The sequence below is a fragment of the Meles meles genome, chromosome 10 (assembly GCF_922984935.1).
Source record: "Meles meles chromosome 10, mMelMel3.1 paternal haplotype, whole genome shotgun sequence".
Lineage (NCBI taxonomy): Eukaryota > Metazoa > Chordata > Mammalia > Carnivora > Mustelidae > Meles > Meles meles.
In genome coordinates this window covers 103,980,158-104,008,031 of record NC_060075.1, presented here as the reverse complement: position 1 = coordinate 104,008,031, position 27,874 = coordinate 103,980,158, and the positions used below count along the sequence as shown (strand labels likewise).

At 46.6% G+C, this 27,874-nt stretch overlaps 1 protein-coding gene across 3 annotated transcripts in view; it reads left to right on the top strand.

The window, feature by feature from the left end:
• The window catches only part of VOPP1 (VOPP1 WW domain binding protein), a 110,578-nt gene that overhangs the window by 51,521 nt on the left and 31,183 nt on the right, over positions 1-27,874 (top strand). For 2 of the 3 annotated variants that reach the window (XM_046021174.1, XM_046021176.1), the window contains exons 2-3: positions 3,419-3,477; positions 26,236-26,313. In XM_046021174.1, coding sequence (XP_045877130.1) covers positions 3,419-3,477; positions 26,236-26,313 — 137 coding nt within the window. Of the gene's footprint in view, positions 1-3,418; positions 3,478-19,277; positions 19,416-26,235; positions 26,314-27,874 lie in introns of those variants that run through there. The other variant, XM_046021175.1, reaches the window with a different exon arrangement.

Genomic DNA, 27,874 nt, shown 5'->3' with positions numbered 1-27,874 from the left:
GGGAAGGAAAGGCTTAATAGTGAAAATTCCCAGGACTTCATGGCTCTTGTTCAGTGTTCTCAGTTGACTAATGAAATATGGGACTCTGTGTTCTTCCTGTTATTCAGCTATAAAATGGAATAATACCCCATTATACCTTTAGTGAAGTATATGTGTGTGTTATTACAGTGTTAACATTCCTTACAAGGAAGATGTTGTAAAAGTCCAGGTACCAAAAATAATGGGAGGTTGCCTGGACATTTGCAAATTCAAACTAATTTCAAGTAGGATAAAACAAAACTATGTTTTAGCCATCCTGACTGGTGTGAGGTGATATCTCATTGACAGATGCTGGCGAGGATGTGGAGAAAAGGGAACCCTCCTCCACTGTTGGTGGGAATGCAAGCTGGTACAACCACTCTGGAAAACAGCATGGAGGTTCCTCAAAATGTTGAAAATAGAACTACCCTATGACCCAGCAATTGCACTACTGGGTATTTACCCTAAAGATACAAACATAGTGATCCGAAGGGGCACGTGTACCCGAATGTTTATAGCAGCAATGTCTATAATAGCCAAACTATGGAAAGAACCTAGATGTCCATCAACAGTTGAATGGATAAAGAAGATGTGGTATATATACACAATGGAATACTATGCAGCCATCAAAAGAAATGAAATCATGCCATTTGCGACGACGTGGATGGAACTAGAGCGTATCATGCTTAGTGAAATAAGTCAATCGGAGAAAGACAACTATCATATGATCTCCCTGATATGAGGACATGGAGAAGCAACATGGGGGGGTAGGGGGATAGGAGAAGAATAAATGAAACAAGATGGGATTGGGAGGGAGACAAACCATAAATGACTCTTAATCTCACAAAACAAACTGGGGGTTGCTGGGGGGAGGTGGGATTGGGAGAGGGGGAGGGGGCTATGGACATTGGGGAGGGTAAGTGCTATCGTGAGTGCTGTGAAGTGTGTAAACCTGTCGATTCACAGACCTGTACCCCTGGGGATAAAAATACATTATATGTTTATTAAAAAAAAAAATTTGGAAGGGGAGGCGAACCATAAGAGACTATGGACTCTGAAAAACAACCTGAGGGTTTTGAAGGGTCAGGGGTGGGAGGTTGGGGGAACAGGTGGTGGGTAATGGGGAGGGCACGTTTTGCATGAAGCACTGGGTGTTGTGCAAAAAGAATGAATACTGTTACGCTGAAAAAATAAATAAAATGGGAAAAAAAAAGAAAAAACAAAACTATGTTTTAATGGTAGGTAGCTCCATTCTAAAGGTGTTTTCTCTTCTGTTCAGGAAGTGTGGCAATAAAATTCCTTTTTTTAAAAAAAGATTTTGTTTATGTATTTGAGAGAGAGAGTGGGTGTGAGAGAGCACAAGCAGGCATGGGGGCACGGCAGAGGGAGAGAGACAAGCAGGCTCCCCATGAGAGTGTCTGGGAGTTATGCTGTCTGTAATAATTCAGTGCTTTTGTAGATCCTGTTGTAGTTCTGAAGCTCATACCTACTCCCATGGATTCCCACAGATCCCATACACGCCTCAGTGTATGTCACAGACCACCGCCATGTAGGCAGCTGGGTGCTGTGCTCAGGGAGCGCTGCCTTTCCCAGAGTCAGTCAGCCTATTCATGGCAGATGTGGGAGCAGACCCCTGTGTCTTGGTCGGCTTCTCTTTTCTGTAGTCATAGGACAGTTTGGGGAGAGCTGAGTGTCTAGTGCTGAGAATGTGTGCCTGTCTCCAGTAGTAACGGAGAATGAAGAAGAAACATTTTATATACTACCTGGAAGAATGACCTGGTTTCTCAGCTTATAATAGAGGACTCTAGTGGAATGGATTGTAATTTAGGGCAGAGACCTGAAATTGCTCTTCCTTGCCAAAATAAATTGATTGCTTCGGCTGTCTGAACTTCATTTCTTGAACTGGGCAGGAACTAACGTAGTCTAAATTAAACTCATTTTCCATTAATAAAACTGGGTCACTTCAGGCTGCCCGAGTGTGCTTCTGAGGGTCCTGAAGCACATTTTAACAAACCCAGTGTTTCCTGCTCTTTGCCTAACCCATCTGATTTAGCCAGTGTAACACATAGTATTTGCTTTCACCTTTCCCTTGGCACTCTGCTCGAGAGTTGGGATCTGCTTCTGAAACTTCCTTAGAGCTGTCGGGAAGACCGTTGCAGGAGGGCATTGCCGTATATCTGCCAGGGCCAGGAAAGGCAGAGGAAGGCTACCCCTGGGGGAGAGAGGGCAGGGTGAGACAGTTAGTCCCTGCCTTGCCCAAAGAAGGCGTGTTTTCATGATGCCTCTCCTTGTTTTCATGCTGGAAGCTTTGCACTATGAATATTTTGAAGCTACTGTTTATACCTAGGGTCCAGTGAACTGGATCATGAATGTGGGACATCATGAATTAAAGAAAAAATGATAGCACAAGCTGAAGAATTGTAGACAAATTGTGTCCAGGTCCGTGAGAGTGTTTCTGCTTGGCGCTCTCACTCAGCGCTTGGCCCACGTTCTCTCGGTTGCTGGAGGTGTGTAAGGTAGTCAGTCCAGCAAGGTCACATTACACCTGCTCTGCCCTCCATCATGTCAAGTGTCAGACTTCCTTGGAAAGCACTGGGGAGGCTCCTATTACCTGTTATCCTCCCGTGTCCTCCTCCTCGGTTGCTCCTCCCCGGGGACGAGAGCAGGGGCGGCCACTATTGCTGGCAAGTGAATCCTGATTTACAAAGTCTGGCAGCTGTAGAGCCCCACCGGGAGATCAATGATTCGAATGGGGCCTTTGGAATACATTGGAATATGAAGATCCAGAAATGTTAAAACTGGGAAGTACCTTTCAAAAATGACGGTTGGAGGGAAATGGGGATATCTGTAATACTTTATTTTTAGCATATTTTAGATATTTGAAGTATGGTACCATATGAATTTTAAAAAATGGATTGTCTTTGGTTTACCTTTTTAATGAATTGATTATGCCCATATATTTAGGGGTATAAAGGGTAGAAAAATTATAGGGAAATAGCTGTTTTCCTTCCTTTTAAAAAATTAGAGAAATTAAAAAGTCATTGTGAGGACTCCTGGGTGGCTTAGTTGGTTAAGCGTCTGCCTTTGGCTCGGGTCATTGGATCTCAGGGTACTGGGATGGAGCCCCGCATCAGTCTCCCTACTCAGTGGGGAGCCTGCTTCTCCCTCTCCCTCTGCCCCTCCCACTGCTTGTGCTCTCTTTCTCTCTCAAATAAATAAATATTTTTTTAAAAGAAAGTCATCATGGGGGTGGATCTCCCTCTGATCCTTTGTCTCCCCTAACCCTCTGCTTTCCACACTTCAAGGTATATTAGTTCATCCATCCTTTTGTCTTTTTGTCAGATCTTCTTAACAATATGCAGACGACTTTCCACTGATAAAGTTTTTCTTCTATTTTCAGTGCACAGAGGCCAAAAAACATTGCTGGTATTTTGAAGGACTCTATCCAACATATTATATGTAAGTATTTGCATTTCTCTGTGGGTTTGATTCTGTGGTCACGTCTTTCTCTGGGCATTATTTCTATCATAGGACATAGGACTGGTTATAGGGTGAGGAAAACTTAGTTTGTGGAGGCCTCTGCCCTTGGTTTCACCTGCCTCCGCTCACGAATGTGCAGGCGACCTTTATAAGGACACTCAGCTGGCTCAGACCGCTTTCTCTGAGGATAGCACGAAACGCCAGGTGCTTTGTTCTGGGAGACAGGTCCACTCAGACATAATTAATTGGTCAAAGAGGGCAAGATGTCTGAGCAGGACCAGAGTTACACTGATTTATACAAATTTTCCTAGGCAAAGGGAACAAGTATAGGGGGAGTATAATTGTGAACTTGAGCTGCATAGGGCAAAGTCCTTAGGTCAGTTGCTGTGAGTGTGTGTGTGTGTGTGTGTGTGTGTTGGCCCTGATCAGAAAGACCACCTGGCCCTGGGCCCCTCCCTAGTCAGGGGCAGTCAGCCTTTCGTGGCTCTTGGCTAGAGCAGCTTATGATTCTTCCTGTGCCTGGGCCTCTGCCAGTGCTGCTCTAATTAAAGGATTATTGTGTTTTAAAAACCCTGTTGTTTTATGTGTTTTTTTTGTTTTTTTTTTAAAATGTCGGCTGAGTTAGCCACTGGCTGTGCTGCACCACGTGCCTAGGTGGTCAGAGGAATGACCGAAACCAGATTTTTCTGAAACTGTTAGTTTTGATAGTTAATTTTGTAAAACATGAGATCTTTCAGTAATGTATATAATCGTATTAGAACAGAAACACTGTATATTTTAGCATATAGGGAGTTTGGACAGGAAATACATAATAGTAGCAAAGAATGTTATTTCTTAATTGGCCAAGATGTACATTTTTATTACCTGCCATTCTTGTGGAATTTCTGATCTGAAAGAGACCAGCATAGGAGGAGAAAGGTTGCCTGCCTGGGAATGGGACATACCAACAAGCAGGGGTCCTTAATGCCGCACATTGCAGGAGTCCTGGCAGAAGGCCTCTGCAGCGGCAAAAAGACTTAACCCACTTGGAAAATAAAGCAGCAGCATATAGGGGCTTTAACTACGGAGTTGTCAGCTTGAGTAAACATGGCTATGAGAGAGCATGGAGATAAAATATTTTGGTTCTTAGGATAATGGATATTCCTTGGTAAACTTCAGTTCTTTTTTTTAGAGAGAGTGTGTGCCACCAGGAGGCAGTGAAGAGGGGGAGAGAGGGAGAGGGAGAACCCTAAGTAGCATAGAGCCCAACGTGAGGCTCGATCGCAGGACCTGAACCCAAATCCAGAGTTGGACGCTTAAAGGGCCGGACCACCCAGGTGCCCCTGAAAACAGACCTTTCCAAATTGTCTTGTAGATCAGCTGATGAATCATTTCCTGGTGGTTTTTTAAAATATTTATTTGGGAGAAAGAGAGAGAATGTGTTCTGGTGAGCATGTGAGCAGGGGGCGGGGACCAGGAGAACAGAGGGGGAGAGAGAGAGAGACTCCCAAGCAACTCCCTGCTGAGCGTGAAGCCTGAGGCAGGCTCGGGCTCTGGACCCTGAGATCATGACGTGAGCCGACATCGAGAGGTGGTCACGAACCCACCGAGCCACCCGGTGCTTCCATCTCCTGGTCTTCTAGAGTTTGGGAGGTGGAGGTCATTGCTGTTCTTGTGTTTACTTGCTTGTTTGTTCCTTTATTTATTTACTTACTCCATATTTGGAAAAGGTTTTTGCATCAACGGAGAGCACAGAGACAAACCTTGTTCTTGTCGTTAGTGTGGTTTGTCTTCTGATTTTGTTTCCTCTCTCCTCTCTTTACCAGTGGTGAAGGGGGTTCTAAAAATAAGAAAGGAAAGTCACTCTATTACTCGAGTCCTGAAGCTCATATAAAAAGTAATAATAGTAACATTGAGAATTTACTATAGCCCCTGACATGAGTTAATGTCATTTAACCCATGGCCATTTGGAAGCCCCACTCACACACACTATGACTTTCTTTTTAATTGCGGGGAAACCCACATAACAGAAGTCCCTGTTTTGAAGGGAACAGTTCAGCTGCATATTGTACATCCACACATGGTGAATCACTGCCTCTGTCTAGTTCCACATGCTACAGCCAGGCCACTCCACTCTTCACCGGCCTTTGGACCTGATTCCCGGTTAGCTCCCCATGAAATGTGAGCGTGAGTGTTAACCTGGGCATGTGGCATGGGGCCTGTGCGTGCTCAGCACTGAAATCGTGTGTAAACACACACACCCCCACGGCCGCGTGCCTCTCCTCGGTGTGCACACGGGGTTGGTTCCTCCACAAGCTGAGCTCGTCACTTTCCTGCGCCTGCGACGTGTTTCCCCACGGAGGCTCTCCCCGCTGCTTTCCATCCAGTGGGGCTGCTGAAGCACGAGAGGAGTGAGGGGAAGTGGCATAGACGTGTTCTCCTCCGTCCAAGCTTCTGCTTCTCAAGGACCGGTATGCTGAGGGCCAGATGACAGGCCCAGGAAGATCACAGCCCAACCAGAAGCATTTGGGACTGCAGAGGACCCCGGCAGCAGCGCTGTTGCTCCCCAGAGCCAGCTCTGTCGGGGTCTCCAGGGAGATGGTGGTGCAGGTCAAGGTGACTCATATCTGGCTTGAGCCCACGCTCACTGAGAGCCTGGATGTCGAGATCCAGCATCCAGGCCAGTGCCGTGGAGACCAGGCTGGAGAACCATGCTGGAGAACCAGGCCTGCCTCATGACACAGGTTAAGCGTGTGGAAGCTAGAGGAGCTGAGACGGTCGCGCTTCGTTCCTTCTGTCCCTAGAAGCTCCGGGAGTGTCTGCCGACACTGCTGTTGCCTGGAGACGGTGGCGTGGGTCGGGGAAGGTGCCTGTGCTCCCGGGAGCACGTTATTATGTGCGACTGAGCAGTTGTTTTCGAAGCACCTTTAACATTAAATTTAAATCCCAGGAGTTAACAGATCTCACCTTCAAAATACACTTCTGGTGTATTCTGCCTTTCATTGCTGCATATGAGCCCTCAAAATAGGGAATTTCTTAAAGAGGTGTTGACTCCAGATGACGTCTTCTTATTCTGTGACAGGATTTTTTTCCCCTGCAGAAAATATATTCCAAATGATTCCTCTGTTTTGTGCCTATAATTTTTTGTGGAATGCATTAGGGAGAGAACATCTAGTTTGCAAACTTGTTTTAGAGATTTTCTCTTACATTTGAAATCTGATTTCATGTCTCTCACCAGAAATCCCATATGGTACTCCTACTTTTTCTGCTTCTCTGCACGTTCCTGAATTTTATTCCAGCATTAAAGTTACCAAACTAATAGAGGCTAATTTTTTAAGATAATTAGGCTTCCTCTATAGCTACCTAGATGTACAAAATTTCCATCACCTGTTTGGATTTTATGCTAAATTATCTTTCTCTCACTGCCCTTGCCCTTCAGTCAATTTTTTTATTTCTTTCATTGGTTTCTTTTCTTTTTTTTTTTTTAACCTCTGTTGAGCTGGAAGCCTGCATACATATGTGTACAAACAAAACATTCTCCTTGTTTTTGAAGAAACCGTCCCTTTGAAATCCAAACAGAGGAAAAACACATTTCAAATTTTTTTCCTTTTCCCCTACCCTTTACTCTGCTACCTTTCTTTCTTATCTAAAGGCTGCCCTTTCAAAAGCCTTTCATTAAAACGTGCTTTTTTGACTTTGGTTCGGAGCTTCCTAGTATCTCCTCCTAGCAACAGTAGGATTTAAAAATAGCTGGTGGTCACATGGCCTCACCAAATCCAGTTCCTTCACTTTCATTCTCCCCTTGAATCCTTCTACCGAGGACTTGCTCATTCAACAGCCCCCTTTGTCCGCAGAGCCTAGAACAGCATGTGAGCTGCGGGAGGCCCGAGAGGAGAAGATAAGAGAAGGGCCCTGCCAAGGAGCATGTCCTGGGGCCACGGCAGACACAGGGCCACGGGGATCTGAAGGAGCTCTCTCACCTCCCTGTTCCCGTGGAGGCCACAAAGCACTGCAGGCAAAGCCGGCTCACTGCGTCCGGCCTGTTGGCTGCAGAAAGTGCTGAGCTCCTTGTGCCTTGACAGGGGGCTGCTGTCCCGGCTCAGGTAGTGCGCCCAGTGCTCCTGAGTGGGGGCGGGGGGGGGGGGGGCAGCCAGGCAGCGCAGGGGAGGTGGGCTGGGCTCGCTGGCCCTCATCCATGCAGCAGCTCCGCCAATCAGTCCCGCTAGAAAGTGGCTTGCGGATGGTGACTGCTGCACTCAGCTGTGGTCAGGGTAGACACTGCTGTGCGTGTCCCTAACGTGTCACTAACGCGTGGTTGCATTATGGCTCAGAGGGGCTCGGGGTCTGTGTCCATACATGACCAAGTGGGACCCCTAACTTCATATCCCAGGATTGCCACCCCCAGAGGGACAGGGGGACTGCGTGAGTTTGGCTCACTGTGGGGCATGCTTTTGGTGACCTTCCCCACCTGGCTCCAGTACCCAGAGGTTGGCACAGGGGGCCCTTGTGAGTGGGTAGTGCCAGGGCCGTACCTGACCCCTTCCTGGGCAGGGGATGGTGGGGGGCTGCTGCAGACAAGGAGCAGCGTCTCCCCTCTCTACGAGAAATGACGTCCTTTCTGCTAAGATTTGCAGTCTGAGGCTTGTTCCACAGGCTCTCCCGCCGGCGGCCGCCATCCGTGAATGGACGTGTATCTTCGAGGGCGGAGGTGGGAGACAGCTTGGGAGGCAGAAGCAAGTGGGACATGTTCTGGTGCCGAGTCTGTGGTGGGGACACAGATGGGTAGGTTTCCAAGGGTGGGGCCGGGGACTTCGAGGCCTTCTCCCAAGTTGACAGCAGTGGGACAGCCTCACATGGAGGGTTGGCAGGACCTGCTAGCCCTGGCTCGCCCTTCAGGGGTCACCAGGATGCACCCATTTCCATGTCTCCTTCAGACCAAGACAGAGCAGAGTGTGTCCCTGAGTTTTTCCAGACGCAGCCGACACAGGGCCCTCCACGACGTCAGGGGAACTGTGAGGGAATTACTGATAATTCAAAGACTAAAAAGGACAACGGCTGACATGAGTGCTTACCCTGTGCGGTGCCCTTTCTAAGCTCCTTATATGTGTGATCGCCTCCAGAAAGCTTCTGATAGTGGCCTCTCTTCCTTTATCTCTGTTTCAGCAGAGGGGCGTGTGTCCCTCTCTGGTCCTTTGGTACCACGTGCCATCATCAGACTTACTGTTGCCAGAGTAAACCATCTGTCGTCTCCTCCTGAGACCAGGAGTCTGTTGAGGACAGAGGTCTGTCTAGCTGACTTTCATGTCTCTGTGCTGACACAGGGCCTGACACAGAAGGCATTCCGTGCTTTTAGTTACCACAATGAACGGTGGCCTCACTCTCGGAGAAGGCAGGAGTGAGTCACCGCCACTCTTCAGTGATGGAAGACGTTTTAGGGACCGGAAGTAAGACTTTCTCTAGTCCTGCTCCGCCATTAGGTTGCTGTGTGATCAGGGGCAAATCTGCTAACCTTTCTGGGTCCCAGTTTCCTACGCTAGATAGGCTGCAAGGTCTCATCCTGCTCATTCTGGGACACCCTCCCGCTGTCTGTGCACGATAATGTCGAGCATGGGGAATAAAAGATGAATGACCAAGTGCACTTATGAATTGCGGCAGAAGCAAGCCTGCAGACGTGGGCTGGATTTCAGCTCATTAAGGGTCCGCCCTTCTTGCCAAATACAAAACAACCACCTAATATTTTCTTTCAAAGGAATGAGTCATCTTTCTTCCTCGGGTCTCAGTATTGACACGGCAGTAGGAAGAAGATGTTAATCACGCAGGCAGCCAGTGGGATGGATCTAGGAGCCGTGGCTGCTCACTGTTTCAGATTTTGAGGTTCTTAAGGCATCTTCCTTGGTGCTGAGCTGAAGCTTTTTGACAGTCAGGTACATGGGTGTTAATTCGGACAATGACTTTTTTTTCACAGGATTTTAAACAAGCCAGAGAAAACTTGTGATTTAGATGTGCACATTTCCTGTTCTATTTGAATAGAAATGAATCTAGTTATTCTTTCCAGAGAATCGAGGTTAGGTTAGAAGTGGGTTGTGTCTTCTTAACTAGACATGTGGTTTTGAAGTGAGATAGCCTAGTGGCCCTCTGGAGAGCCGGCAGGTGGGAAAGGTTTGACCCCAAAGGTGGTCCTTGATTTATCTAATTTTCTTAGACTACTAAGGAAACCTTAAAACCATTCCTACATAGTTTTACAAATGAAATAACTGGCATGAGGAGAGGTTAGGCCATTCACCTGGGCCTGTAGCTTTCTCGAGGGCCTTTTGCATCTGGTCGCATCTGTGACTGCCAAATGGCTAGAACAGAGATGCGGAGCATTTGAATTCTAGATGTTCCATTGATTACTTATTTTGGCTTTGGGTTCAGATCTAAGTACTACTGAAGGGAGAATGTGGGGAAGAGCCTCGCAAGTCAGCCCCACTGTGACTCGAGGGAGTCCGCACCATGCCTAGCTCGAAGAAGAGAAAGGAAGGGAGCATACGGAGGAAAGCGTTTTGACCAAATACAAAAGGAAGACTGGCTACGTGACCGATAACGGGAGAGTGCGTCATCAGGGTCATACGCTAAATCTTCTAACATCTGTTGAGTACCTGCTTTTTCCACACCACCACTAAAGGAGGAGGGAGTGAGGGGAAGGACGGTAGGACAGGAAGATGAGGGAGCCAGGACCTGCCATCCAGGAGTTCACGGTCCACGGCTTACCGGGTGGCGGCGTGTGCCCAGCTCCGTTCAGCTCGGGAAGAAGCTGTTCCTTCCAATACTGCTCTTTCCTTGCTCTTGATTTTGGCCAGGCCATTTGCAGCCCTATTCCCAAGTCTCCCACTGGAGTGTGGAAGCTTCTTTTATTTTATTTTTAAAGATTATTTATTTATTTATTTGACAGAGACCACTAGTAGGCAGAGAGGCAGGAGGAAAGAGAGGAGGAAGCAGGCTCGTTGCAGAGCAGAGAGCCTGATGTGGGGCTTGATCCCAGGACCCTGGGATCATGACCTGAGCTGAAGGCAGAGGCTTTAACCCACTGAGCCACCCAGGCGCCCCGGAAGCTTCTTTTTAAAGCACTCACATTACCCTTGTTTATTGTGTCTCTCTGGGTGCATTTCTCTGTTGTGAATAATTAATGGTGTGAGTGGATGGAGTGTTCCTTGCCGATGTCAGACCAACAGCCCAGAAAATAGGCTTTGTAGAACGAGAGCCAGGCCAGGCTGGGCCACCTTACCCACCTGCTAGAGTTGGAGGCACCACGATCAGTTCCAGCGGCTCTGAAACACACGGCCACCTCTGCCGATTAGGAGGCTCTGGTGTGTACCGCCCCTCCCTGTTCTGTTGTCAGACCCCAAGCGTTTTGGAGAGCTCCCTCTCTGCCAGGTCAGCTGGGCTCCACGTGCCCGCTCTCTCCCCAGCAGCACTGGGGACTTGAGGGATGTGCAGAGTGGGAAGGGGTGGTGAGGGTAGGGAACAGCGCTCTTCCCTCCCTGTGCATTGCCCTGTGCGCCCGCTTACCAGACCCTTGCTGTTCTGCCACGACGGAGCAGCTGAGCATAGCTTTTGCTTAGCTGCTTGGGAGAGAAGGTGTCTGGTCTAGTCTAGGAAAAGATATGCTAAGGGAGAATTTTTCTTCTTTCTCTCTTCCTGTTGTTGGCCCTATCGAGGAAGATTCTTAGTGTAAGGTAGAGGCATTTCCTTGTCCTCAGAGCAGGGAGAAATAGTTCCCTGGTTTTCCACCCTTAAGATCCTAATGTTTGTGCTCTCCCCTTCCCCCCAAGTTCATATGTTGAATCCTAACCCCCAAAGGTGTTGGCCTTTGGGAAGTGGTTAGGTCAAGAAGCCCTTGTGAATGTTTTTATAAAAGAGGCTCTAAAGAGATCCCTTGTTCTTCCCGCCATGTAAGGGAGGACAAGAAGTTACCAGCTATGAACCAGAAAGAGGCCCCCCATGAGAGAACTTGGTCATGATAATTGATCTTGGACTTCCCAGCCTCCAAAACTGTGAGAAATAAATTTATGCTGTTTATTAGCCACCCGGTCAGTAGTAGTATTTTGTTATAGCAACCCAAACGAACGAAGACAACCCGAAAACGTCATGTTTCTGTATATATTGTGTAACTTGATTTTTGAGTGTCCATATTGTACTTGCTCTTCTAAATCGGTGTACAAAGCAACCTCAGTATTTTCCATAATACAGAGTATTCCCAGGGGAGGTACCATAATTCCCACATTTCCCTGTGATCATTGTACTTTCAGGTAGTGTCGGTTCTGTTTTGTTTTTACCATTAAGAGTCAAATTTCATTCCTAATTTTCTAAAATTTAAAGCAGTACTCATAAATAAGTTCTTTATTGAAGTAGAGATGACACTGTTAGATTAGTTTTATGTCTACAAAATAGTGGTTTGACGACTCTGTGTTAACTGCTGTGCTCACCGCAATTGTAATGTGGGATATTCTGGGGCTCCCATCTGTCACCATACAGTGCCATTCCAGGCCACTGACTGTAGCCCCATGCTGTGCCTATCGTCCCTGTGACTTACTGTTTACCTGCAATCCCATTCCCCTACCCAATTTTCCATCCCAAATCCCTCTCCCCTCTTGAAACCATCAGTTTGTTCTCGGTATTTATGGGTCTGATTCTGCTTCTTGTTTTTGTGTTTGTTTGTTTTGTTTTTTAGATTCTGCATACAGTGAAATATATAGTATCTGTCTTTCTCTGACTTATTTCACTTAGCGTACCTTCTAGGTCCGTCCATGCTGATGGTTCTAAATAATGCTGCAGTAAACAGAGAGGTGCACATATCTTTTCAAATTAGTTTTTGTTTTCTTTGGGTAATAACCCGTGTGGCTTTACTGGATCATATGCATATGGTAATTCCAGTTTTAATTTTTTGCAGAACTTCCATACTGTTTTCCACAGTGACTGCACCACTTTACATTTCCATCAGCAGTGCATGAGGGATCTTTTTTCTCCTGTCCTTGTCAACACTTGTTATTTCCTGTGTTTATGATTCTATCCATTCCAACAGGTGCAAGGTGATATCTCCTTGTGGTTTTGATTTGCGTTTCCCTGGCGATGAGTGATGTTGAGCATCTTTTTGTGTGTCTGTTAGCCATTTGTTTGTCTTCTTGGTAAAAATGTCTATTCAAGTCCTCAGTCCATTTTATAGTCAGTTTTTTTGTCTTTTTGTCTTTTTTTTTTTTTTTTTTTTTTTTTTTTGGTGGTGTGCTATAGAAGTTCTGTATATAGTTTGGATTTTAACCCCTTATTGGATATATCATTTACACATTTTTTCCATTCAGTAAGTTGTCTTTGCATTTTGTTGATGGTTTCCCTGGCTGTACAAAGGCTTTTATGTTGGTGTAATACCAATAGTTTACTTTTGCTTTTCTTTCCCTTGACTGGAGAAACATATCTGGAAAACTGTTGCTAAGGCCAACATCAAAGAGATTATATTTTCTTACGGGAGTTTTGTGGTTTCAGATCTCACACTTAGGTCTTCAATCCATTCTGAGTTTATCAGTACGATGTAAGAAAGTGGTCCAGTTTTCTGCTTTTGCATTTTCCTGTCCAGTTTTCTCAGCACCACTCACTGAAGAGTGAGTGGTCTTTTCGCCCATGTATATTCTTGCCTCCTTGTAGATTAATTGACCATATAAGCATGGGTTTATTCCTGTGCTCTCTAGTTTGTTTCTGTGCCAATACCATACTCTTTTGATTATTATAGCTTTGTAGCGTATCTGGAAATCTGGGATTGTGATGCCCCCAACTTTATTCTTTTTTTCTCAAGATTATTTTGGCAATTTTTTTGTGTCTTTCATGTCTTTGTTGGTTCCGCACAAATTTTAGGATTATATATTCTAGTTCTGTGAAAAATTATTGGTATTTTGATAGGGATTGCATTGAATCTATAGATTGCTTTGTGTAGTATGGACATTCACTGTTAACTCTTCGAATTCATGAACATTATATGTACTTTTCATTTTTTTTGTGTTGTCTTTATTTCATCAGTGTTCAAGTTTTCAGAGTACAGGTCTTGGATTTTCTTGGTGAAGTTTATCCCTAGATATTTTATTCTTTTTGGTGCAATTGTGAAAAACTTTTTTCTTCATTTCTCTTTCTGCTACTTCATTATCAGCATACAGAAATGCAACATATCTATGTATTAATTTTGTATCCTTCAACTTTACTGAATTTATTACTTCTAATAGTTTTTTTTGGTGGAGCCATTAGGCTTTTCTGTATATCTACATATAACTTCTTTACTTATTCCTCATCAGTTTGGATGCTTTTTATTTCTTTTTCCTGTATGATTGCTGTGGGTAGGACTTCCAGTACCTGTGAAATAAAAGTGGTGAGAGTGGACATTGTTGTCTTCTTCCTGATCTTAGAGGAAAAGTTCTCAGTTTTTCACCATGGGGTATGATGGTCCTCCTCCTCCTCCTCCCCATCCCCCTCCCCCTCCCCCTCTTCTTCTTCTTCTTCTTATTGGTAATATTGGTGTCAGTTCTTCTTCTTCTTCTTATTGGTAATATTGGTGTCAGGGTAATGCTGACCTCATAGAATATATTTGGAAGCTTTCCTTCTTCTTATTTTTTTGGACTAGCCTTAGGAGAATACAGTGTTTCATAGAATTTACCTTTGACTCCATCTGCTGCTGGACTTTGATTTGTTGGAGTTTTTTGATTATTGATTCAAATTCATTGCCAGTATTGGTCTGTTCAGATTTTCTGTTTCTTCAAAATGTCAGTTTTGGAAGATTGTATGTTTCTAGGAATTTATCCTTTCTTCTAGATTGTCTATTTTGTTGGCATATAATTTTTCAATAGTAGTCTTTTATAAACTTTGCATTTCTGCTGTGTCAGTTGTCACTTCTCTTCCATTTCTGATTTTATTTATTTGCGGAAGGAAGTCTAAGCCACTCAGACCCTTCTCAATGAGCCTCACCTTTTTCCATCTTACCTCCCGACACTTGCCAGGCACCCTAAACCCTAGCCTTGCAGTTCCCCAAATATTTGATGCATCTTCCTACTTCCATGTCTTACACCTTCACTATAGCCTCTGAAACTGCTCCTCACCCTTCAAAGGTCAGTCCTATGAAGTCTTCGCTAATGCCTTCCCTTCATTCTCCCCCACACACCTCCTTTTTTCTTGCCCCCAGGAGTCTTGCTAAAGATTTGTCAATTTTGTTTATCTTTTCAAAGAACCAGTTTTTTTGTTGTTGTTGTTTGTTTGTTTCATTGATCTTTTCTGTTCTTTTTAGTTTCTAGTTCATTTATTTATTCTCTGGTCTTTATTATTTCCTTCCTTCTACTGATTTTGGGCTTTTTTTTTTCCTTCCTCGTGTCTTTAGATGTAAAATTAGATTATTTATTTGAGATTTTCCTTATTTCTTGAGGGAGGCCTGTATCACTATAAATTCAGAATTGCTTTCCCTGCATCCCAGAGATTATGGACGATTGTATTTTCATTTTTATTTGTCTCCATGTATTTTTTATTTCCTCTTTGTTTTCTTCATCAACCCACTGGATATTTAGTAGTATGCTGTTTATTCTCCATGTGTTTGTGTTTTTTTCCCATTATTTTTCCTTGTAATTGATATCTAGTTCATACCATCGTGGTCAGAAGAAATACACTGTATGATTTCAGTGTTCTTCCATTTGTGGAGATTTGTTTTGTGGCCTAACATGTGAGTATCCTAGAGAATGTTCCTTGTAAACAAATTTTTAAATAATTCACTTGGTAGTAAAAATGGATTTGAATAGACATAAGGCTGTTTTTTTTTTAAATTCCATTTAATTTGATGTGTTAAAAGATTAGCTGAGGCATATTAGAATTCATGAGAGTTTATTTGAGTAAACATCGATTCAAGTTGGGCAGTCTCATAATGGAAGGAGTTAGGAGCACTGCACCAACATGTGCTGGCGGCAAGGATTTTATAGAGAAGCAAAGCAAGGAAATTATTTAATTGGCTGTGGTTTAAGTGGTTGCATTATTTGGGAAACCCGAGCTGACTGTTTTGAGTGGTTGTTCTTAACCTTGAGGCATTTACAGGAATTAACTCTGGCTTAGATTTTGGTTTGCTTACATAGGCTCTAATGCCACCTCAGTCTAACGACCTCCTTGTTTGATTATTTTAACAGATGTTTTGTGTATTTCAATGCAGATTCTGCTCGGATGCATTATAGAATTCATGGTATTGCCTATCTTATCATTCACGAATGCAGACGGTTCTGAGTTCTCCACATATCTGGTCCCAGGAGTTTGGAGAAGGGATTTTTGTGTGCCCCACTACTCAATGAACATCTTTTAAAATACTGTATCTTTATGTGCTAGAACTTACTTTTGTCATGGGATAATTTTGCAAAAATAGAATCGTGTTAGCAAAGTTTATGCTTATTTTATATTTTAATAAATACTGTGGGGCTAACCTCCTGTATGTTGCCATGATAGAGCCAGCCAAGAGTATAGGAGACACTTGTTTCCAAACATCCTCACCAGCACTGGGTGCAATGTTGTAATCAGAGTATCCTTTGTACTCTGAGTTCATGTTAGTTACTGTGCCATTCCATTTGAGGGAGTCTCCTTTCTACTGCATTGTCACTTCTGTGTAAGGCAAAACACTTACAGTGTGCCAGCAACCATGGTAGTCACCTGGGCAGTACCTAAAGGAATGAGGTAGGATTGCTCTCAAGCTCAAGGTCCAGCACGAAGGACAGATGCTATTAGCAGCGAACAGTAATGCTGCACGATAGAGCTGTACAAGTGGAGATCCAGCAAAGGGAGGATCATGGTGTGTGGGGGAGAATGAAGGGAAGGCATTAGCGGAGACTTCACAGGACTGACCTTTGAAGGGTGAGGAGCAGTTTCAGAGGCTATAGTGAAGGTGTAAGACATGGAAGTAGGAAGATGCATCAAATATTTGGGGAACTGCAAGGCTAGGGTTTAGGGTGCCTGGCAAGTGTCGGAGGTGAGATGGAAAAAGAAGGTGAGGCTCATTGAGAAGGGTCTGAGTGGCTTAGACTTCCTTCCGCATGGTGCATCCGTTGGCCTTCCAGAAAGCTGGCAGGACAGTTCAGGGGTGAGAGGTAGAGAGCTTGAAGTGAGGAGTTTGTTGCTGCAGTTGGGGCACAATATGGAAGGTCTGACTCCATGAAGAAGGAGTGAAAGAACACAGTGGTGGACTTAAGTAATATTTCCCAGAAGACGTGGGGAAAAGAGACCCCTTACTCAAGAGAGAGACCATGAAAAGAGCAGGTTTCGGGAGGAATTTAGCAGAAGAGGATGCCAGCTCTGTGCATGTTGAGTTTGAAGTTCTTGCAGAACATCCCGGAAGCGTGGGCAGTGGAGGCTTTGTTTTTGCAGCTCAGGAGGAAGTCCGGAGATGGAGTAGAGAGTTAAGAGCTCTGAGCATGTGAATAACAGTTAGCCAGCTCAAGTGAAAGTAAAGCGGAGAAAGGAAGCCAGGTGTCAGCCTGACTCTCACTTTCCTGCTTTCTGAGCTAATGCGTACTAGAATCTGTCTGTTTTCAAGATTTTATTGGCAAATTCATATCATTTCATTTTTATTTTCCATGCCTGTGTGTTTCAATAAGATGAAAGTTATTAGATTTAAATGCCGTAAGATCATAGGAGAACTTCCATTTTTCATTTTCCATATTAACTCATTATTCTGGCCAGAATTTTAGTTTCTCGATCTGAGAGCTAACCCAGTGGTACAGGGAATAAACCCTCTGTTTCTCAGGATAGACTTGAATAGAACTGATTTTAAGTGATGAGCAGTTTGCTGAGAGGAGAAACTTCTATCCCAGAAACACAAGGTTAGGGTCTCCAAACTTGGAGTCAGCAAAGGTCAGCTGTAGCTAAAGCCTCTTGGTCCATTATACCTCATCAACTCAGCTCAACTCTGGGTGCACCTGCTGTGAGGCGGCAGTGATTCAAGGGCCAGACGACCAGGGAAGGAGCCCTTTGTAGCCCATTTAATCTGCTAATTTTAGAACTTATGGTAAGCATGGATAGTATTTCTCCCATAGTAAAAGTAAAGGTAAAAATTCCCTAGGTAAATCCCATATGCCACCCTAAGTATAACCAGTTCTAATTTATCTAAGTTTGTGATGTTTTCTGTCTGCTTAGGAAGCAAGCTGAGATTTTAAAAGGGCAGATGGAAAAAGTGGAGGCTTCAGGAGAATCATCTAGAAGAGAGTTTTAAAGGAATATTTTGTGATTGTTCAAAACTAATTAGGGTTTGCCCCTCTAATGCCCTGTGAGGTTGGGCTAATTTGTTCAAAGGGACCGTAAGACTGGGAGACGTGTGACTTGACAGTGGGCCTGAGGTTCATGGGGACGTTTAATAGCCTCTCACACAATAGCTCAACAATAAGACAGGGAATTCTCATCTAAATAAACAGGCCAGTTAGGTGGATTCGTAACTGACGCAGGAGCTCTACTTATAAAATTATGATGAATACAATACCAACATGGAAGGAAGGTCTCCAATGGAATTCACCACTCACTCCATCCTCCACACCTTGTCACAGCTTCCAGTGACAGCGTGGAAGGCCCGCTGTAGCAGCCATACTCACACTGTGCAGGGAGAGGAGGTCTCGGATCCTTTCTTCCTTCTTTCCTTTCTAAATAAGTACATAATTCCAATCAGCTTTTTTTTTTTTTTTTAAACATTTATTCGACAGAGAGAGGCACAGCGAGAGGGCACAAGCAGGGGGAGTGGAGAGGAAGAAGCAGGCTCTCCGCTAAGCAGGGAGCCCGATGCGGGGCTCCATGCGGGGCTGGATTCCAGGACCCTGGGATCACGAACTGAGCCTAAGGCAGACGCTTAACGACTGAGCTACCCAGGCGCCTGGTAAAACTGCTTCCTTTCTGTCCACGCAGTGAGCTGATCTGATTGGCCAGCGTCTGGGGTTGGTACTGCGCCTGCGCGGGGCTCGTGCTTCCACTTCTCCTGCGTGGTGCTCCGCTTTAGCGCACACCCCTGCCCCCCCCCCCCACCATTCCATGCGGCTAGGCCAGGAATCGCTTACTGAGCAGCGTGGGTTTCTTTTTTTTATCCTCGATTTTCATCTTCCGGGCAGCCCGTTGGACTTTGGGAAGACCTCTGGTTCTAGATTTCAACGTTAAGCTGTGGAAAGAGTCCACTTAATGCTCGGGCCCAAGCCGCCTCCTACACCCGACCTTGCTGTGGCGTTACCGGACGCAGCGTGTCACGCCGTCCGCTGCCCGGTCATTGCCGACGGGAGGAGCCCAGTGGGCTGGGTAGTGTTGGTCATTCCTGGGTCCTAAGAAGGCCTGACTCGGAGGCTTCATTTAAATGACAGAAAACTGGAAGGAATCGTGAATGCTTGGAGCGACAGAATGCGGTTCCAGAAGCTCCGACTGGCTGAAATAATGGGCCGGGTTTCAGGCACTTAATTACAGATCACTGCTGGATCCTGCATTAGGCCCGTAGCCCCGCAGTGCAGGGTGGGAAGACACAGCTTACTGACTGAGAAAAGCCTGGACGTTTTCGTTGATGGATCGTCATGTTCAGCTGTGTTACGTGGTTGCCAGAAACATTAGCACTGTCTGAGGCTGCAGGGAGTGAAAAAATGAGAGGGAACGGACGTTCTTCCTGAGGGTGGGAAATGGAGACGTACGAACACTGTACTTGATTCTTCCCGGGCGGACAGAAGACTCTGGAAACCGCGGGGATTCTTTCAGACACTGGCAGGGCTACTCATTCTGTGACGGCGCGGCAGGGCGGGAACAGGCCCAGTGAGGGCGGGTCGTGGATTCCGAATGAGGAGGAATGCCCTGTTCCCGTGGAAGGCTGGAGGGAGCGGACAGCCTCTGTGTGAGGATGTGGGAAGTCCGACATGGGCTGTGGTCAGAGGCCAGCGTCCTCCGTGCGAGTAAGGCACGGAACTCTTCAGGCTCTTATAAGGAGGTGGGCCAAGGAGATACCCCAGGGGCATCGCGTATACTGAGGATCGAGCTGACCTCTGCTCTGTGCCCCCAGAGTTTTACTTACCTCTTGGAGTTCTTTCCAAACCTTGTGGGGCTGTGTTTAGTTTTTCCAAGGCGTCCAGTTTCTCACAGGTTATTGGGGGTCTCTGATGATGCTGAGTGTATTCCTGATTCTGACTTGGTAAGTCTTCACGCATCTGCCATGTGCTTTGCTCTGTGGGAGCACACGGGATGATAAAAGCAGTAAGAAACAAGTCTAGATATCAAGGTACATAAAGCATGTAATTCGGAAGACAAGACCACCTGTCAAACTGAGAAACTTGGGATGGAACAAGGAAAATAAGTTGTACTGGCAGAACTTAGAGGGAAGGGAATGGTTTGCTGAGACTTAATCCAGCAGGTAATGGAGTAGATTGACATTTTAAATGACACAATGTTGATGGGAAGTTACATAAAATTCTATACTTTTTTTTAAATTTATTTGACAGACAGAGATCATAAGTAGGCAGAGAGGCAGGCAGAGAGAGGAGGAAGCAGGCTCCCTGCTGAGAGAGCCCGATGCGGGGCTCGATCCCAGGACCCGGGATCATGACCTGAGCCAAAGGCAGAGACTTTAACCCACTAAGCCACCCAGGCGCCCCAAGTTACTTAAAACCCTAAAGTTGTCATTTGTTAACCTTGCCCTGTTCTCTGTTGAACACTAAAAAAATTGACAGACCCCACACACTCCAGCTCTAGACCTCCACTCGGAATACTTAACTCAAATTTTAGTTGTTCTGCCAGGTGCTGAGATGATCTTCCGTGAATCAGTTTAAATATCAATGACCATTTTACACTACATGAAAGAGTTAACATATCGACATCTGGTCATTTTTCTTTACTACAAAGATTTTGTGACTTCATTAACATGGGGCGTTCCCTGCTCCGTGAGATTCTGCTCTTGAGACTCAGACTCAACAACTAAGGAAATGCGTGTCCAGCGGCCAGACTGCCTTCCCTTCTGGACGGTGCCGGGCGTGACGTGGGCTTACTTCTCAGACTCCTGAAACTCCCGAGGGCTCCATCCTGTTACAGTCGCATTTAATCGCTGCTGTGACACATTTCTAAGTCCAGTCTTAGGCTTCCTTTACATTCTGTATCCTCAGGACCTCAGCTCCTATCACTGGACAGGAAAGGCTGAGCAGTCTCATTCTCTCTCTCTGTAATGCGCTTACTTACAAACTCACACCCCCTCTCCGACCTCCTCAGAGATTATGTGTGGATCCTGGGATACGGTGAAGGGGACCTGGCTAACAGGAGGAACTTCCAGGGACCCGGTGCTGCCAAAGTACATGCTGTTTTCACATCTCTGAAGCAGTTGTGTGTGTGTTTTGGAGTCCTGGACTTACAATTAGTTATGTTCAGGGGTGGATGGATTTACTTAAGCTTTGTTTGTTCCTTTCTACTGCAAGTCTGAGAGGTGGCACACAGGGTAGAACAAGAAGGAAAATTCCATCTGCTGTCTCCACCCTGATTTATTCTGCTCCCGCGCAGCAAAGGTAGTGGGCCTCATTAGTCTTCAGTGGTCTTTGGGAACATCAGTGCCATTTCAGGCTTGGGCACTAGGAACACTGGCCCTGATGTGTCAGATGATGGCTTACTTAGTATGCTGGACCGCCTGCTAATGTTTCCTACTTTTAATTCAGCTCAGTGTGACACTTAACTTTCCTCTTATAATCACAGCTATTTGGAACACCAACAGGTGTGTTCTGAGGCCTCCAATTTGCCAGCAGGTTCCCTGGGAAAAAAGTATCAGGAAGAAAGAGGGTAAGAGTGTCACCCCACGGGTAATTACATGCTCCTTCAAGAGGCTGGCACCCATCAGCATCGACACTGGGAGCCAGTCCAGGACCGCAGATGAGCCACAAGTAGGCCTGGAGTGAATGGGTCTGCCGCGAAACAAGGGAGCATAAAGCTTGCTCTGTTTTGAGAAAAGAAAGCAGATAATCAGTTGACAACAAATGTTTACTGCTAGCGTTCCAAATTGGGGTCCTGAAAAGTAAGAGCTAGAGTACTTAGATGTTGACTCTTGCCAACAGAGAGTAATTTGAATTAGGAACTCGAAGTCCTTACACTTCCGTCTTGATTCTCAGGCTGGGGGAGTGTGTGTGTGTATGTGTTGTGTGTGTAGAGTTTGAGACAAGAGGCTTATAGAGGTTCATGTCTTGGGTGTTTTTTTCCAACCTGGGAAATAGGATGCTGCAGGGGCTTAGGGTTCAAAGTACCAAATGCTTGCTTGTAAGTATAGCTGGGAAGGGGAAGCATTTTAATCAAATTCAGCTCTTGGAAGATGATCCATTCACCAGATGTTTATCCCTTTACCTGCTTTCCTTTTTTATACCAAGTTTACGCTTACCAGCATTGGATGGACTCCCTGAGTACGGCTTCAGCTCTGAACTGTGCCCAAGGCAGCTCTAGTTAGAGTTAGGGGCAGAGCCCAGAGGGAGGGACACGGGAAACATCGTGGTGGCAAAGGCGGTAGAGCAGTGGAGAGATTAACAGTCTCATTCCTCCTGTGCTGCAAATATGTGCCATCTCTGTGCTCCACCCCCCACAGCCGCCTCCTGCCCTCCTTCAGGAAGTGCTTGTAAGTAGGCACGTGGGCGGGTGTGTCCCCACTTGAGAGGGCTTTCATGAGAGTTGCATATTCTAGAATTTGATCACCACAAGGCATCTTTCAGTAGAATTGTTATAAAAACGCAACAGCCGTTTGACCAGTGTGGCACCCAGGCAGAAGTCAAAGGGGACCTGAAACAGACCTTAGCCCAGCACCATTGACAGCAGGAAGTAAACTTCTGGTTGTATCCAAACGCTGCCCTCAGCCTCCCAGGTGGGTGAAAGAAGCTCATTTAGACACAACAGAAACCTGAGCTTGTCCACTCTCAGGGCTTACACAACAGAAGCTTTGAAGAAATACCCTTTGTGTTGCGACCAAGTACACGCTTATCTGTATGGTGTACATGTGAGCGAAAGAGAAGTTTCACAGAACAGTTCTTACATGTGATGCCCTCCGATTTTTTAAAATCAATCTTTACCTTTATAAAACGGATATCACAATTTACGTGATTTCACAACCCACTAGTGGGTCACAGTAGTTGAAAAACACGGTTCTGATGCATAATATTGTGGGAGCATTGGTAGTCCTTTCCAAGTGAACATCTTTTACCTGATATCATATCTTACTGTATTATTTCTATCTTTTATGATTAAGTGATTAATTGTAGAGAGTTATTGACATAGGGTGGTATAGGCATTTTGGGGAATCTTTGGGATGAAAATACAGTTCCAAGTTAAAGCTAGAACCCCCACAGGCATTATTGAAGAGTGGTTGCTGAGTTTCTGTCTGGAGGCTCTGTCCCCGGGACCCGCTGCCATTTGCCCGAGGATTCAGTGCTTGGCTCACATTGTCTCAGTTACTGTGGTCTTGCCGAATATCCTTCCTCTCCCTCCCACTTCCTTAGGGCTGAATTTGCCCTCTGGGAATGGCTCTCACCACAGTAATCTTCATCTTCACCTTCTACATTTTCTCAACCCCTTTGGCTAGTTCTCAGGCATCCCTTCACTGCCTTGCTTCTCTTTGTCCCTTCCAGTTGGTTCAGTCACAGGAGCTAAGTGGTTATGAAATCAGTGTCACTGAGTATAGTCACCACACACCATCGCTGGGATGGCTTGGTCCATAGCAGCTTGTAGAGGAGGCAAACCAAGTGGGGACAAAGAAGTCACCCTTTGGTAGTGGAACACTCAGTATTACCCGAGAGGCAGTGTCTGTGCCAGCACTTTCTCGAAATGCCGGCCAGGTCCATTCTTGGCTTTAGCAGATTGTGCCCTGGACTGAAAGGAGGCATAATATCCCGGATGCTTTGTTTTCTGAGCTTCTTTCAAAGCTGAAGCTAATAACACTTCCCTTGTGTGTGGGTGCTCTGCGTGTTAAATGAGAGAATGGTAAAGCTGGTTAAGCCAGACAGAAGCCCCTGCCACGGAGGAGCTTGCTTTCTAGGAGAGAAAGACAGTGGTAAAGACACCTGCCCTGGTGTCTAGGATGTGAGAAGTGCTCATTACCTGGAACCTTTGTTCGAATTTGGATTCGTGTTCTATTGCTTCGTAATAAATTACTGCAAAGTTAGCAGACTGAAACTATGTACATTTATTCTTTTATAATTCCTGTAGATCACAATTCTGGGCACAGCAGCCACTAGTGGGTTCTTTGCTCTGGTTCTCACAAAGCTGAAATCAGGAGTTGGCCGGCTTGTGTCCTCATCTGTGGCTCAGGGTTCTCCTGCAAGTTCGTGCAGGTTGTTGGCAGAATTCTGCTCCCGTGGTTGTCAGGCTGAAGTCTCAGTTCCCTTGCTGGCCCATTGGTGGTTGCACCCGGTTCCTGGAGACCACCCCCCCGTCTCCAGCACATGGCCTCTTACCACACAGCAGCTACTTCTTAAAGCCAGCAGGAGAGTCTTAGATTACATACCACCTTGTGGTATGTGTGCACACACGCAGCACACACACTCACACACACGGACACACGTATTGGTTACCGAAGACCATTGAGATTCTTGAGGAGGAGGGCACCAAGGAGTTGCTGGGGATAGTGCTGTGCATCACGTGGGCAGAGTGTGTTGCTTGGGTGGTACTGGGTCCTTGCTGGTCCAGCCCTGGCCCAGATCCCCTGCCCACCCCCTGCAGCCCCCTGAACCGGGCATTTCATTTCCTCTCATGTTCTATGCTTAACTGTTCTTTTCCACGTGCAGCCGCAGTGTCTGTGCGGCTAGGACTGGAGCCAGCACTCTTCCACCAGCAACGGGAGGCTCATGCCAGCCCAGGTCATTGCCAGGCTGGATTTCTGCGTGGTCTCTGCTCAGGTGTCCCCTTCTCAGTGAGTCATCCCGGAAACACCCGGTTGGAACGTGTCTTACCTGCTGCCCCCTCTCCCTTGCTTCCAGCCTGCCAACTGCTGCTTTATTTTTCACCAAAGTAGAACTTGCTGCCATCCAACATGGTTCATATTTTTCTTCTTGCTTGTTTGTCTTTCTCTCCTAGAAAGAAAGCTCCTCCGTGGCAGGGACTTCTGTCTGGCTTCTCATTGCTCCACCCCCTGGGATCCAGCACAGAAACAAGTTCCTAGTAGCACCTTGGTGGCTTTTTGATGGATGCATAGGTTGTAAGAACCAGCAGTGTTTTTAAAACTGTTTAATTCAAGTATAATTCATATACAATGTTATATTAGTTCCAGGTGTGCGATATGATGATTCAGCAGTTCTGCACATTATCAGTGCTCATCGTGATAGGTGGACTTGAAATCTCCATCACCTGTCCCCCTTCCCTCTGCCTGCCTCCCCTCTGATGACCACCGGTGTGTTCTTCATAGTTCAGAGTCCGTTTTCCGTTTGTCTCTTTTTGTCTTTGTTTAACCAGCAGCAGTTTTAAGCACACACTTTGGTGCTTTGCTATTTGTTGGTTGATTAAAGCAGGTTAAACAGATCACCTTCTGTCACCAACTTATGGGAGCATCTCGTGGCAACCGTAACAAGTTCTACCTGGAACGTACAAGTCCATGTCTGTGGGCTGTGGGAGGACTGGGTGGAAAGACACCTGTGTCCTGTGGAGAATGTGTGTGTGCGTGGTTCTGGTGCTGCTGGTGGTGGTGGTGCAGCAGGAGTCACTCAGCTCAGTTGGTCCTTGAAATGATGGAGGATTTAGCAGCAGTCGGGGGCTGGGGAGCTAAAAAGACAGACGCAAGCTCTGGGAGCCCACCAAGGACAAACAACACTGGCGCTCAGGCTTACTGAGTTTCACTTAACTCCTCACTCACCATCTTAACTAGTCTTCACTTATGTTTCCTAGGGAGCTATTTTCTACACATTTTCCTTCATTTAACAAGTCAGTTTGTACTGGACTTTTCTACAAATTCAATGTCCAGGATACTGGATCAAACTGTGCATTTCTCCTAGCGATTTTCTTTTAGGAGAAGACAACTGGCAGGAATGTCGATCACTGTTCTATGACCATGTAAGGTTACTAAGAAACAGCCCACCTTGCTCCTTTTCCCCACCCACGACCACTTGGACTCATGTCACTGGAGAGAAAGTTGCTCTGTAAATTCCAAAATGCGAACCAAGGGGCTTCAGCTTTCATGGTAGTCTCTCTCCCCCGCCCCCAAAAAAAAGATTGGGGGGTGGAAGAGTAAAGGAAGCTAACTTGACTCTTTAGAGTCCACACTGAGCCCTGAGGGCCCCCCCGCCTCAGGCACCAGGGAGGGGGCAGCGGCAGCAAGAGCAAGGACAGCCCCGTGAGCAGATTGGAGAAGGCCACAGAACTTACAGCGGTCATTTAAAGGGGTCCTGCCCTCCCACCCGTTTTACTGGGAAACTGCAAAAACCCCGTTACGGGAAACTGAGGCTCACAGACGTTGAGTAACTTCTCAGAAGTCCCGCAGCCATTAAGTGGAGAGACCAGGACTAACCCTCTGTGCCATCCGACTTCCTAAGCTCACCGGACTTGCCAGTGCGGGACACCCCTCTCCTGCCCCTCATCATGGCGGGGATCGGGCACTGGGCGGGCCCTATAGCGCATGGACACGGGGCTGTGGTTGAGCTTCCTTCCAGCTGCAGAGTGTCCAGACTGACAGCAGTCAGTTCCATCCTTGGCCCTGAAATCGGCCTAGACCTCATTCCTGGTTCAATTTGCCTTCCCAGCCGGACGCTGAGCAGCCTCTGCCCTTCTTTCCCGCAGATGCCGCCCATACGAGGACTGCTGTGGCTCCAGGTGCTGCGTACGGGCCCTCTCCATCCAGAGGCTCTGGTATTTTTGGTAGGTCACAACTCTTCCTGATCTCAAATGCTTTGCTCTCCCACCCGCCCCCGGTGGCTGCGGCCACACTCAGTATTACCACATCACCTTCCCCTGGGGTCTCGGTCGTGGGGACAGCCTCGGTCAAGGAAACAGGTATGTTCAGACCGGCTTCATGATGAGCACTTCTGCTGCCAGTTTGCAGGAAGCTCGTTCCCATTTTCACAGGCTGTGGCTGGGAAAGAGGAGCCCATCTGGTGGAGGGGCGGGGGGCCAGGCGGGATGGCAGTGTTGTCCCTTCAGCAGCTCCAGGTTTCTGAGATGGAGCTGAGGGTGATTGAGAGACTGAGAATTAGCAAATCTCGCTCGGAAGTCCCCACTGCCTGAAAGCCGTTCCCATTCACGCTGTGTCAACTGAAGCTAACTCTGGGGATGGACAGTCTGCTGCCGGCCTTCCGGCTCTGCTGAGGGTAATCGGGAGCTGTGTGAAGTCTGAAAAATTCTACCCCGAGAGGGGATGAGGGGTACTGCTGGCAGAGCATCCTGAAAGGCCAGAGATACGGTTTCCCGGCACAACGGGAGAGCCCGTGCATTGCCCTCCTCTGGGGATGCCTGTTTCGGGGTATATCTGAAAATGTACTTGACACTCGAGATGAGAGATACTGCTTCAGATCCCAGGGACCACAGGGCCTGGGTGGGAGAGGACTTGCCTGAAGCCGGCAGGGCATTTCCTGCGCTCACCCACCTCTGTTCCCCTGCAGTGGGGGTGCCCTCCAGGCAAAGTCCCCAAAGCTTCTGGATGACTTTTGGATCTGACATCACTGGCTTCCATAGACTTTAAGACTTCTACTGAGCATACTACAGCAGCCATTTGACATTTTTTGAGGTTTTCTCTTTCCCTTCCGACAACTTTTACCAATTTTTGACTAGGGAAAACACCTGTGAGTGGGGATTCCACATGTCACGTTGTCTTTGACAGGAGAGGCTGGTCTCCTGTCACTGTCACCACCTCCGTGATGGGGCATCAGTCATTTGGGGGCTCAGCTCACCTGTCACATCTGGCCCTAGCCTGGCCTCCCTCAGGGCTGGCTTGGACATCCCCTGTCTTGATGTCACCACTTTGGGCAAGCTGTCCTGAACCAGGTGCTATGTTGGTGCCTAAAACTCTATAAATGAAGGTAAATGTTTTTTGGCCTAAGATTTTCTGACTGCAGACATTTAAGGTGGAGTGGATTAGTACCACCGCAGGGACAGGAGGAGCGGTGAGTTAGGGGTCTTCCAGAGCTTGGCCTGTCTTCATGCATACTTGCCCTCAGAATTTTTCCTCCATGGGGCCTTGTGTAGTACAATGAGACCAGACTGTCTGGGACAAGAATCCTAAATAGCCAGCTTGCCTGAAGCACCAGGTGTTCCTAAAAATGAAAAAACTTGTCAAAGTTTAGGTATTATGTGATTTTTTTTTTTTTTTTAAATTGAGAGTCCAGGGGTGCCTGGGTGACTCAGTGTGTTAAGCCTCTGCCTTCCACTCAGGTCATGATCTCAGGGTCCTGGGATCTAGCCCTGCAATGGGCTCCCTGCTCAG